This window comes from Rhodamnia argentea, chromosome 5 (assembly GCF_020921035.1).
Source record: "Rhodamnia argentea isolate NSW1041297 chromosome 5, ASM2092103v1, whole genome shotgun sequence".
NCBI classification, from domain to species: Eukaryota; Viridiplantae; Streptophyta; class Magnoliopsida; order Myrtales; family Myrtaceae; genus Rhodamnia; species Rhodamnia argentea.
In genome coordinates, this window is record NC_063154.1 from 21,531,988 (window position 1) to 21,546,193 (window position 14,206).

At 39.3% G+C, this 14,206-nt stretch overlaps 1 protein-coding gene and 1 non-coding gene across 2 annotated transcripts; one reads left to right on the forward strand and one right to left on the reverse strand.

The window, feature by feature from the left end:
* Nucleotides 1-1,957: 1,957 nt before the first annotated feature.
* On the reverse strand, nt 1,958-2,049 carry LOC115737264. The gene has a single exon (XR_004015001.2). It is a non-coding gene; the product is annotated as a small nucleolar RNA U30 (small nucleolar RNA).
* Nucleotides 2,050-9,740: 7,691 nt separating this feature from the next.
* On the forward strand, nt 9,741-12,509 carry LOC115737218 (putative pectinesterase 11). Its single transcript, XM_030669244.2, has 5 exons — nt 9,741-10,022; nt 10,247-10,406; nt 10,644-10,832; nt 11,266-11,501; nt 12,156-12,509. The coding sequence occupies exons 1-5, from the start codon at nt 9,790-9,792 to the stop codon at nt 12,313-12,315; spliced, it is 978 nt and encodes a 325-aa protein (XP_030525104.1). The 5' UTR covers nt 9,741-9,789; the 3' UTR covers nt 12,316-12,509.
* The last annotated feature ends 1,697 nt before the right edge of the window (nt 12,510-14,206 follow it).

A 14,206-nucleotide genomic window follows, 5' to 3' on the forward strand; every position in this document is an offset into this window, starting at 1 on the left:
TGAGCTTCATTGAGTTTTTATCCATTATATATAAAATACAATTGTTTGTTTATGAAATAAAAACAAAAAAAAAAATTAAAAGCTAATGAACTAAGTACTAGGGATGAGCATGGCCAGGTGGATAGATTCCGGACCTAGACTTTGAAACCAACTTTGTTATAATCGGTTCCAAATTTTTGGAAACTAAAACCTGCTATGTTTTTCTTGGAACCCGTTATGGAACCTACACTGTTTCTTCGGTTTGGTTCCAAGAATTACTCCAGAACCTATTTTTCTCCTTTTTTTTTCATTTTTTCTAGCAAAATAATATGAGTAGCAATGAACTGATTCAAAGTAAAATATGAAAAATAAAACTCACTATCTACCAAAAAAAAAAAAATTCCTAATATGAGCAATAGAAATTACAATACACCAAAAATAGATAAGGTGAGGCGAGCAAGACTAGTTTTTTTTTTTTGTAACATTTGTTAAAAAAAGATTTCAAAATAAGTTCGATTCCTAGATACTTGGAACCGAAAACCGACTCGGTTCCAACTGGTTTCCAAAATTTAGAAATGATTCTCGGTCCGGTTGCACATCCCTACTAAGTATATGCTGTTGAGATTAGTTAGTTATTAACTTAATCTTTAGAATCACAATTTGAGTTTTTAATTAGGACTTCCATCTTTATATTAACACCAAATGTTGGAATAAAAAAATACAATGAAGAGAACTTCTTAGCTTTATATAGAAGTCGAAAACAAACAATAGCCTTTAATTAAAAAAAAAAAGATATGTTCTTAAAGTTATTTATGAAAGTGAAATTGAGTCCTAAAACTTACAAAAAGTGCAATCACGTCCTAAAACTTTTGTTTCGTTAACTTTCTCCAACTTAGCTAATGGATCCTATCCTTCCAACTTGGCTAATGGAAAATGGTGATGTGGTTTTTTCTAATATCTTCTCTCTCTCTCGATGACATGGCTAAAATGACGTCATTTTGGTCGGAAATCTCATTATATATAGTTTTATTTAAATTAATTTAAAAATAAGCTAAAATTAACAAAAGTAAAAACGATTAAAGAAAAAAAAAACCGCGGTGGAGAGCGGACCATGCTGGTGAAGTGGTCAACAAAGAGACTTCTTCGAATAATCACATCTCATTAGATGCTATTCTTGGCATTTTCTTATTTTGATTTCAATCTTATATGAGTCGAATACTCGGCTTAGTTGGATGGAATTTTTTTCAACCAAGAAAATTAGTAATTAAACATTAGAGATACAGATCTTGCAATACCCAATACCAACTATGAATAGAGGTGGCCAAATGGACCCGTGGGCCCGGAACCGGCCCATTAACCGGCCCGGAACCGGCCCGTTGACCGGCCCGGAACCGGCCCGTTGACCGGCCCGGAACCGGCCCGTTGACCGGGCCCATGGTTCCAACCCGAACCCGGAACCGGCCCGAAACCGGCGGTTCCGGGCCGGTTTTATAAAATAAAAAAAAAAAAACAGGAAGTAAGTTGGGTGAAAAGAGCAATTGGGCTTTGGAACCGGCGGTTCCGAACCGGAACCGGAACCGGCCCGGAACCGGCGGTTCCAAACCCGGAACCGGCTCTTCAAGGGCCGGTTCCGGTTCCACCTTTTTTTGGAACCGGAACCGCCGGTTCCTGAACCGGAACCGGCGGTTCCGTCGAACCGGCCACCACCGACTATGAATCTTTTTATCCGTATCTTTTATAACCGAAACTTCACTTACACGGGTTTTTTCAAAGAATGACTCTGGTTATCAAATGTTTCTCCTGAAGCTCCTCCTTTTCAAAAATGTCAAACGAAAATTTCCCCCAAATTCCTTGAACTAATTACCTTAAAAATGGCAAGAGATCGGGAAAATGAACGTGTACCGATGACAAAGTCGCAAAAATAAGGGAAAGAATCGCAAATATCAATTGAAAAAAAAAATTGGAAGAAGATGAAGGTGCTCAATGAAATGAATGAATGGATAGAGAGATTGTCCTCACAGAGAACCATCGGATTAACGAGATCATAATGTGAATCTCATCCTCATCGCACCCTCTTCCCCAAATCAAACTCACACGCTGAAGAAAACGGGGCTCGTGCTCTCATCTCGGAGTCTCGGCCTATGACCGAGCACGAATGAGTCGTCGCCCTCTTGCCCCGCAAAGCTCTCGCCCGCGAAATCGCCGAATTAGGGTTTCTAGGTCTCGCCTTCCTCGCCGTTATATAGCCACAGAGTGGGACGAAGCTGGTTTTTCTGTGTGGTCACGATTCCGAGAATAATTTGCCTCCCCGTCCTCGCGAAAAGATAATATTACACTTTCGGCCCCCATGCTATTTTGGGTGTCGAATTATACCCCCATTTATTGTCTCTTTGATTCTAATCATTCGTCTTTTGCAAAACAAATGGATAGTGTCCTTCAACCAAGTCTCTTCTAAAGTTTGTCGGAAATTGAGTAGTCGGCACCGAAATGTTGCCCACATCATAATTTGTAAATCCTTTAAGGCTCCAGGTTGTTTCGCGGAAACAATTTCCGGAAAATCATTTTCCTCATTTTCTAGTTTTCGGTTTGCTTAGAATGCTTTCCAAGTCAAAAATCGAAAACCATTTTCTAAATTTTGACTAGATATCATCGTTTGAACCGGAAACTCTACGATTGAGTATGGAAACCCCAACATTCGTTCTCGGGTCCACAATATCTAGGACCGGGTCTTTGGCGCTAGGCATGGGTCCACCGAGGCCAAAATAAGGTATTCATGCTGAGATCCTGACACCCTCGCTCGGGTCCAATGAGGTAGAGCGCGGCACCCTAGTGCCCGAGCCCAGGCCCCTGGCGCCCTCCCTTTGGTCCATTAAGGCTGGGGTTGCAGCCTTAGTGCTCATGCCCAATGGCCTAACACCCAAGCCTATCCACAAAGGCCGAGCTCAGGATCTCGATTTTCGAGCTCGGATCCCCAACACTCGAGTACGAGTCCACAATCATCGCGCTAGAGTCAACAAAGTTGTGCCCGGGTTCGCCAATGACAGGCCCGAGATCCCAATACCCATGCTCGAATCCATTGAGGCCTGGCCCAAGACCCACGTGCCTCTGCCTCGATCCCTATGCTTAGGTCGATGTCCACTATGGCCAGATTCAAGACTCTAACGCCCCGTAGTTGCCAATGAGAAAGGTACTAGTGCCCGAACAGTGCAATATCTATTCAGGTTTTCCATACCAAACAACATAAAATAATTTCCAGTTAATTGTCAAATTTTAGCCAAATGACCGAAATATAATATCAATTTTTAGAAAGTTACATTTTTTGCGAAACAATCGGAGCCTAAAAGAAAAATCATGCTTTTCGTGTCCTTATCCAGTTGGCATTGCTCAATTTTAGTGCGCCCACCGTATTTTTTCTAATTGATAACATTGGTCCTTACACGGTTGTAATATTTTCGGACCATAATTGAACGTTGTATATCTTTCCCAGACCCAAAGAAAATGCTTTTGTCCACACGGATTGTTAAATGTCCCATGCTGATGCCTATATGCACGGTTTTTTTTTTTTTTTTCTGAGTGAAATGCTACAAATGTTCCTATAGATCTTCATAGCGTTCATTTGCCCGCAATCAAAGATAAAGATGCCGACGTTGCATATGTGGAGGAATTACTATTGATAAGATACTAAACTTCATCTTTGTATGAATGTTACGTTAGTCAATGTAGACCGATCATTTCTATATAGGGTGTGTTTGTTGGAGTGAAAGAATTTTCAGCAAATTAGTATAATGGATCATTGCGTGATTGGTTTGCAAAAAATAATCAGTTGACGGAAAACCATTTATTGTAAAAAAATAAAATGGGCATGCTTAAAGTTAGAAATTCCCTAACCTGAAAAAGAGAAAATATATTTTTCTTTATTATGAAGTTTTCTCCGACATAAGCACACTCTAAATTTTGAATGAAAATGTTATGAAGTACTTAAACACAAAGTGGACCTAGAACTTTATATTTGTTTCATCAAGTTTTAAATTGAATTTGGCTATACAGTTCGGATAGATGGAAAATTATCAAGAAAGTCATAAATCTATTATAATTGTGCCAATTCGGTCTTAAATATTTTTTTTTACCAATTGAGTATTAAACATTATGCATTTGTGCCTATTCAATCGGTGATTTTCACCAACCATTCTACATGGCATAGCGGACACCAACATGGATAATTTTTAATAATATTTTATTTTTTATTTTCATATTTTTATTATTATTTTTTTCCTTCCCTTCCTTCTTCCTCTAGATGGTTGCCGAACCTCGGCGATCGGCCAAAGGCGAGGGTCGGCGAGGTCGAGCCTCGTTAGGGGTGGGCGAGCTTCGCTAGAGGCCGGTGAGGTCCTCACCTTTGGCCGATCACCGAGGTTCAACAACCACCTGGAGGAAGAAGGAAGGAAAGAAAAAAAATAAAGAGAAAGAAAATAAATAAATAAATTAGAAAAATATTATTAAAATACTCATCATCAGCTCCAATCGCGCCACGTAGGATTCGATCAAAAAGGTTGAATATAATGAATTGACATGAATACAAATGGTTCATGACTCAATTGGTACAATTGCAATAGATTTATAATTTTTTTTGGTAATTCTCCCCTTAAATAGTTACGGAAAATTAACAGTCTATAGATTTGAATTGGCAAACGAGCCAAATTAAACACCCAAAAATCCGGGGGATCAAAGAGTAATTTTCAGTAAACTCTAAATGCTGCCAATTTCATAAATTTTCTTCAGTTTTTTTTCTTCTCGTCGACTTTCACCAGCGAAACTCTTGAGATTGTACTGTGACTTACTTAGATGATCAATATTGTAAGATCAAGAATAGCTTATTCCGTTCTATCCCAAGTGTATCTTCTTTTGATAGACAACTTTCCAATATCCTTCCTTCCTTTCCTGGTTTACTAATTCTAACGAAAATACCGAAAATGCTTCTCAATTTTCACGTAAATTTTATTTTGGATCCTTCATTTTTTTTTTTTTAAGATCGCTAGTTCGGTTTAGAGTTGATCAATGAGCGAGCCTGAACAGATAGGATTGAAAAATATCAACTTGCTCTTATATAGCGTACGCCTTGGGTGGGCCCAAGCGGGCTTATGTGGGAGGGCTTGAGCCCAAGGAAGAGATTGCTCGCATTGTGCTCTACAATGGTGGTTACATGTTGACTACATTGGCAAAATAAAACATTTTAGGATCGAATTGGCATCCATACACTAAATTAAAGACCGCTTTGTAGTTATCCCATTTAGAAATAATGAAACGAGTGTTCAAATGCACGGACATCAGAACCGCGGGTTTGAATTGAGATGGTTGTTGGCTTTTGATCTCAAGTCACATTGTGTCATAGCTTATTCTGTACACGACCCTACTCCTTTAGGTAAATGGTCGCAAATGGAAGGGTTATATATTCTCCGGTGTAACACTTTAATGCATTATTGACATTCGAAAATAGCAGCCTAACGACGTATTTCTGAATTTAAGATTCCTCTCAAATCTAAGGTAATCTTCATGCCATCAACCTCAAATCAAGAACGAGGTCACTCTGGTTCACACACACGCACAAAAACACAGGCAGAGAATGCCATTGTTTTTCTTGTTAGCGACGTAAACAAAACCCAACTATTGGGCCCTAGGAATGAGAACTCCTGGGCCTCAATCTCGATAAAAATTCGAGATAAATATCAAAAAAAGTCATAAATCTATTACATTAGTGCCAATTCAGTCATAAATATTTTTTTTTATGTCAATTTAGTCCTAAATATTTTGCATTAGTGCCAATTAAGTCCTAAACCTTGTATTAGTGCTAATTCGGTCCTAAATCTTCTGTATTGTTGCTAATTCAGTCCTAAATCTTTTATATTTATACTAATTGAGTTAATCCGGCCAATTTTGATAGAAAATCACCGATGTGGACATCGATTGTCCAACATGGCATGTTTAGTGCTAACTTGGATTTTTTTTAATATTATTTTAATATTTTAAATAATTTTTTAAGCATTTTTTTTGGTTTTTTTCAAAATTATTTTTAAAAATTATTTAAAATTTAAAAAAAAATTTAAAAAAAATATCCACGTTAGTGCCAACCGTGCCACATAGGATAATTGAGGTCCATGCTAGTGATTTCCAATCAAAATTGACAGAATTGACTCAATTGGCATAAATGCAAAACTTTTAGGACTAAATTGACACTATTGTAAAAGATTTAGGACTGAATTGGCACTAATAAAAGGTTTAGGACGTAATTGTCACCAATACAAAAGGTTTAGGACTGAATTGACACTAATACACTAGGTTTAAGACTTTTTTTGACACTTTTCCTACAAAAATTCGGTGAAATATCACAAAACAGGCCCAAAAGACTATCCCTCCTTCTTCTTCTTCTTTTTTGGTCTAAACTATCCCTACTTAATTGTTGACCTTGTCATTGCACGGGAAAGTTCTCCGGATGGAGGATGGGCAGAATGATGATTTGGTGGAGGTGGACGCATGGCCATCGCCCATTAGCCTATTCGGAACCCGACTAAGCTAGTCCGGTTCCCAATATTTGAGTGAAAACAGAACCACCCGGGAACCGATCATCCCTATGAGAAACACAGAGCAAATAATAATTTCCTCTGGCCCTTGAGCCATGCATCACTTGCCTCTCCCATCGCCAGATCATCGCTTCGTCGCTACCCGCCCAACGTTGGCTCTCTCTGGCACACAGAGGTCGCGACCTACATCAATTCGCTGAGCTCAAGGAGGTCTCCCACCTTCTACGACCCTTAGGTCTATGGTCGCATGAGGTCAACGACTTCCATTTGTCTTCGTTCAGCCCGATCCAAAATTGAAAGCATAGTGGTTTCTTTAGTGCTCCCGGGTTGAAATCAATTAATAAATAACTAACGGCTACACTTTTAGGTACATCTTTAATTGCGATTATCTGGACGAGAAAGTCAAGTGAACTCGATTATCAGGCAATATTTGATAAGCAATTAGAAAGTTATTATTTAAAATATTATTCAAAATTATCACGTCGGCGTCGATCGGCGAAAGTTGGCCGAAAAGATCTGAATTAGCACAAATGTAAAAGGTTTATAATTGAATTGATACAATTGCAATATATTTAGGATTTTTTTTTTATAATTTTCCTAGATTTGACTTATATCAACATGAACAGAGACAAAAGCATGTATTCAATTCCAACCTGCTGTAAACAGATTTTAAACTGACTTATAACATACCATTTTAAATGAATCTTATATGAAAAATAATCCAATACTAAATTTAGGTATATTTTCAAAGGGAAAAAATCGTCTAAAAAGTCATAAACCTATTCAGCCCTAAACTTTTTAATTTTTTCAACCAAGTTCCAAATCTTTTGACACTTTGCCAATTAAGTTCATCCGGCCAATTTTAGCTAGAAATCGTTGATGTGGACAATTTTTTATGTTTTTTTTAAACTTTATGAGTGTTTTTTTTTTCTTTCTTTCTTTTTTTTTTTTTTTTTTTGCTAAGCCCATCGAGGGCTGGCTGACCCTCATGGGTCATCAGCCCTCACTGGCCTTGATTAAAAAAAAGGGATAAGAAACGATGAAAAAGAGAAAAAATAAAAAATCATAAAAATTTGAAGTTTTCTTTTTTTAAAAAAAAATTATGAAAATTGTTCATGTCAGCATCGCCATCCTAAATGGCACAACCGGCATTGAAGTCAACGATTTTTGGTTAAAATTGATCGGATGGACTCAATTGACAAAGTGTCAAAAGATTGAAGACTCAATTGGTAAAATTGAAAAGTTTATAAATGAATTGCCCAAATTGCAACATATTTAACATTTTTTGGAGAATTCCCCCTTCATGATGATCTCGATAACTAGATTTCCAATCTTTGAATAATCTGTTTCCATTGGAGAGTGTTTGTTTTTGGTGGGCAGATCTCCCTTCACTTGCGTACGGATTATGAACAAATTACGCAATCGCGACGTCTTGTCTTTGAGCTAAAACACTTGTTTATCATGGAGTCGCCAGCTTTAATGGATCCAGGTCTTCTGCTTCTTTGGACAACAACCGAGCAACCAACCCCTTGTGGGGGGCAAACATTGAATTCAGAACATCTGTCTTTTGACTTCTTGCCCAAGCCCTCCTCTACCAAAAATTGCATGCTTCATGGTTTCTGCTAACACGCCATTTTGATCATACTAGTACTTCCGGTTGAATGTTTGACTTCACCTCCATCTGTAGGTAATTGCATACTTTTATGACAAGAAAACCTATCTAGCTTTTGGATTTATGTGTATTACCCTCTAACATCAAGAATCAGATCAAATTTAAGACAAAACCGAGGCTGTTAGCCAAAATATGAGACTCAATTTTTTTGTACTTTGTAGCACAGGGGAACCTATGTTGAAAATCTCGTTTAGAATACCTAAGTCTAAATCAAAATCAAGCAACTGGTTTTAGCGAGTCACCATATTTGAACTGATCAATATGGACGAAGTTGCATATGAAGTTGCGACTAGGTCTTCCTCTCCTTCTCTTCCCTTATATGTGCTTGATGGATTAACCTGGTTGTATTTGGAATAAGCAGGCGAGAGGAGACCAGAGCCTATCTATTGTGTGCATTGTAACATACATATTCATCACGTCTCGCAGTTAAAAATAATGATCCACACTGGCCGTTCAACACCATGAGCTATTATCAAACCGATACGTGCTCAGCCTATGAATTGATAATACAACAGTATTTGGGCCATCAAGCATTGCCTCATATATTTCATTCACTTTGTAATGGTATGTTTTTCACTATATTTGGTACATTATGTGATAAATATTAGCCCACCCCTCATCTACATGCATGTATCTGTTCCTTAACCGCTAAATCAATCAGTCCCATATGAGATCGTACATAATCTCTCCAACATGCACCGAATAATCAAAGATGAATTATCATCATACCATTCCGCTCCTAGACAAGTTTTATTGTCAAAGAACGAACTCCCTTTTTGGTAAAGTGTAGTAACTAATGAGAATTTGACAATTTTGGCATTTCTCAATTGCAGGATTGACAAATATTAAGAACACAAAAGCGATCTTTCTTACCATCTCCAACATGTTTAGTAAATGATTAACAACATGTATCATACTAATTGATTGAATAAACCAATCACTTGACGCATATGTCTCAATTGCTTGGAACATCTGATGTAACAACCCTCATAAACATATTTTAGTGAAAAAAATGCGTCCCTCACGCTCACGTAAGCCTACAGCTTCTTCACTGCCAAACCAATTCCCCCCAACAATGCATAGCTGCGAATCAAATTTCAAACAAATAGTTTGGTGGGTAGAGTAATCATTAAGCATTACGTAATTCCAAAACCGATGGTGATCAATCAAGAGCAACGAGACCATTGCATTAAATTATTAACGTAAGATACGGTAACGCATGCATGCAATTTGCAATTGAAAATAGATGGCGATAGACGGTCGCTAGAAGTTAAACCGCTCGAACTTCCTCTCCGCAGATCACTATTGCATGAAGACGATGACATTGGCACTGATTTTAGAAACTTTGATTTAGAGAGAGATCATCTTCGACGGGTCACCTATTCGTTGAACTTTGGAGGGGGCAGGAAGTTGTTGCGCGCAACACGACCATATGAGGCAGGTTTGGTCCACCCGGTTTTAATTTTCCAAGTGGTTGGTTTGATATAAAAACCCACTGTGGCTTTTTCAACTCTTTCTATCTCCACACCTAGTCCGCCGGAGCGGTCGCAGCTTGCCCGGAGAATGAAGATGCGCGAAGGTTTCATGGTTGTGTTAGTGGGGCTAGCCATCCTTCTTTATCCGTGGATATGTAGAGCCAACAATGGTTCGAGGGGGGGTGATGCGTCGGAAGCGACTCGCGTGGTGGTGGACCAGTCGGGGAACGGAGATTTTTGGAGGATACAGGATGCGATCAATGCCGTTCCTTCAGGCAATGCTCGGCAGGTCATCATATCGATCAAGCCCGGGACATACAGGTCGGTTCAATACTTGCCTTAGGAGGTTGTCCACACTTTCTCATGTTGATGTGAATCTTGGGGAATAATAAGCAAAGGGGATAAGAATGAAAAGACGCACCATATCTTGCATGACGGGGAACGCAAAGATTGTACCTATTGTAATGGGAATTGCTCGACACAAAATTGAAGTTTCTTATTTATTCGGATTCTTATAATTAATCTTCAAGAGTACGATGTTGCAGAGAGAAGATAGTTGTGCCAGAGAACAAGCCCTTCATCACCTTAAGCGGCACGAAATCTTCGAACACCATAATCACATGGAGCGACAGCGGAGGGATATTCGACTCCCCCACGGTTTCGATCTTGGCTTCTGATTTCATCGGAAGAGATCTTACGATTCAGGTTCATTCCATCTATTTATTCCCTTTTAAGGCCTTAAACAGAATGACGTAGACATAGATTTGATAACATTTACATTGTTATATTATTTCGTAATTTAGTCATTGATGCAAATTATTGCGACCGTTCCATGTGCTTTGAGAATTTCAAACACGCAAGCCAAAGTGACCTTTTGACCATTTCTCGTACTAAGCAAACTGTTCATTCAAGTTGGGCTCTTGAATTTGTCGAACCATCCAGAACACGTTCGGGGTGGGTGAGAGAGCAGTTGCGCTGAGGGTGGCCGGAGACCAGGTTGCGTTCTACAGGTGCCAATTCCTGTCTTACCAGGACACTCTCCTGGACGACGCCGGGCGACACTACTACTGGAACTGCTACATCGAGGGCGGGACCGACTTCATCTGCGGGGATGCAGCTTCGCTGTTCGAAGTGAGTACGATTTAATTAAGTGCAGTTACTAATCACTAGCATGTTAATTAACATTGTTGGATGTGGCTTGTACTCTCTATCGACAAAAGGTACAGGGTCTTGCTCCCCAGTGGGCACGGGAGAGCCTCGGGAGGGTCGCAAGAGCAGCTCCTCCCGACCGCTAGAGGAATTATATAGATTGGATCCGTATTTTATAAGTAGTTTAAGTTTCTCCTATGTATAGTTATTGAATGGCCGAGGGCTTTCTCAGCCCCTAGGATATGGAAGTGGAATTGAGAGTTACGATACAGAAGTAGGATGTGCTAATTATAATGAAATAATCTGATGGATATAGCTCTAGTTTAAGGTAGAACCATGATAGATCTTGTTCCTCAATTTCTCTGCCTCGTCTTTACTCTCTATTTCGTTGACGATTATGTGGTCAATCACGTAGAAATGCCACGTGCACTCGATTTCACAAGAGAACGGGGCGATCACGGCACAGCACCGGCAATCGGGGACGGACGACACGGGCTACGTGTTTCTGGGATGCAAGATCACAGGAGTGAATGGTTCGTTTCTGGGAAGGCCATGGGGCGAGTACTCACGGGTTGTGTTTGCCCACTCCTACTTGTCTAGTGCCATATTGCCCCAAGGCTGGGAGGATTGGGATGACCAGAAAAAGCACAGGTTCCTATTTATACCTCTACATATCCATATACTTTTTGGAGGGCATATTATTAAATTCTCGGTTGTGATCTTTGATGTCATACAACCCAAATCAATTGAATTAGTGTGCTCGGTGATGGGAGGATTACAAAAAAAAGTCCTAAACCTATTGCAATTGTGCCAATTCAATCATAAACATTTTGCATTAATGCCAATTCAGTCCATCCGGCCAAATTGGCCTCACATGAACTCTTTTTTTCTAAATAACATTTCAATATTTTTTTTAATTCTTTTGTCATTTTTTTATTTTTTTATGGACTTAGGGCTGGTGAGGTCTAGGATGCTCTTTCTAGCACTGGGCAAGGACACGTCAATGTCGGTGTCGACGGTGCCACGTTAGTATGGATCGGCTAAAATTGACCGGATGAACTGAATTGACATACATATAAAAGGTTTAGAATTGAGCTGGCACAATTATAGTAGGTTTAGGAATTTTTGTGGTAATTTTTCCTCTCTGTAATCTATCTCTTCAATTGGCTTGACCAACAGCGAAAAAATTCAAGAAAAGATGTTTTAAAATCTCACAATTTAGCGCTTTTTCCCAGCCCCAAATTCATTTTTTCACATGTCTGATTACCTCTTTTGCTTTTGTTGGGTGACTGTTACATTGTGCAGTAATGTGTACTACGGAGAATACAAGTGTTTTGGTCCTGGAGCTAACAGGTCGGAGAGAGTTGACTGGTCAAGGAGCTTATCGGACAGCGAAGCGGCTCCTTTCTTGGCAAAGGCTTCGATTGGAGGACAAGGGTGGCTGAGAAGAAAACGTACTCCTTAATTGAATCTCATCCATTAGAATGACAAAAAAAAGGGGAACTAAATTCTCTGTATTGGTCAAATTAGAAATTTACAGGTACTACACTTCAATTTGTAGATGCCCTCTAATTCATACACTCATACTGCATAGGTGGCAGATGAGGAGCTTCCAATTCGTAAAGATGTAGCGTCATACACGGAAATAGATATGGTGTTGTTTTGAATCAAGTGTGTAATCCAAGATAAATCTCCTACTTCGAGTTTGTTTTTGAACTGAAATTGCAAGCATGTTAAAATTTACACACGCCTATCTATGAACCATGCAACTGTAAGTGGTCATTTACATGCAAGCAATGTTCTGTATTTCGAAAATCATAAGAAAATACAGGTAAAAATGAAATAATACCTAAAAAAATACACTTATTTAGGGTTCCGTACGCATTTTTTATACCTTTAAAAGTATCAAATATGTTATATAAATATAACACGATGTAGAGCATGAAAATATGGTGGTACTAAGCACGCCCTTGTCGAAGCTCATATGCGCTACACGCCACGCCTGCAGTGAATGCACAAACGTCCAACCTGTGGGGAAAGCCGGTCCAACCAATGATGAATCCGATCGATGAACGGTCAAAAGTTGAATAGGTCAAATAACCTGGTCGGGTCTTGGGCAAGGTCAAACCCTGTGATGACCTGAAAAATTGAGTTTGTTTATCTAGAAACATTATTGGATAATTATGGGGTGAAAACAAGATGACGAGGTGACGTAATATAATTTATTTTGGGCACGGCAGGACTATATACATGTAAAATTGGAACAGGACGGGGACAAGGTGGCGACCAAGCACAAAAAAGCACCCTGGCTGCCTAAGGACACGCGGCCAAGGCCACATGTCGACATGGTAGAAGGTGGCTCCCACGTGTCACCGTAGAGTGACACGTGGCCGGCAGTAAAGCGTAGTGGTAACACGTTGAGAAAAATCCTGAATGATTTTGGAATTGACAAAACAATCCATGTGCTCTTGATCCGGGTTAATGCGGTGAAATACTTGTTTTGTAGATTGTCCAAAGGTGTAGGGACACACATGATTGAATTTGGCAAAAAGGAGCTCAAATGTTATTTTGAGGGACTCAGACACTATGTGAAGATCATACGTTGAGTAAGGGAGCTCAGACTTTGGAATAATGCTCAAGCTCTGAGAGAAGCATTTCATGCGCAACGACCAGAATATCAATAGAGATATTGAAAGATGATTAAATTGATCATTACAACGGCTAGTAATCGAGCTAAATTATTCTTGAAGATTCTTTGTCTTGATGATCTATCAAGGACGCAAATTAAGGGAGACGAGTGTGACCTTCCTAATAAAGAACTCCATCTATGGAAACTAAAGATCATAATTGTATGGACGATTGGATCCAACGGCGAATACTTTCTTTGACAACCCTCAATAGCTATGAGATCTTCTTTAGGGATATAGTCTCGTCCAAATGGAAAGTTTTGGAGAGTGATCCTCTAGAGGCCTTGCAATGGATTGTTGGAGGTGGAGGAGTATAAAAGACATCTCAAAGTCGGAGAGAACAGCGGTTGGCGTAAGAGGGAATAGGATTCTAAATTTCAAGATTGAGAGAAATTCAGTTTTACATATTCTCCTTGATTTATTCACTGTAATACTTAGAGGTGTACACATGAGTGTTGAGCGTTAGGTGTGGAGTCCTTCGTCTCAAGAGAGATCACCGAATTGTAACCTCCGAGTAATTAACTAGTGGAATCCAGCAAATTAGCTATCAGCGTGAAGAAGTAGACGTAGCCTTGAACAAATCCGAACCACCATAAATACTCCGTAGAATTTTTCTATCCTTTACTCATTTCTGATTATATCTTGTGATAGTAAAACCGTGCACGCTGC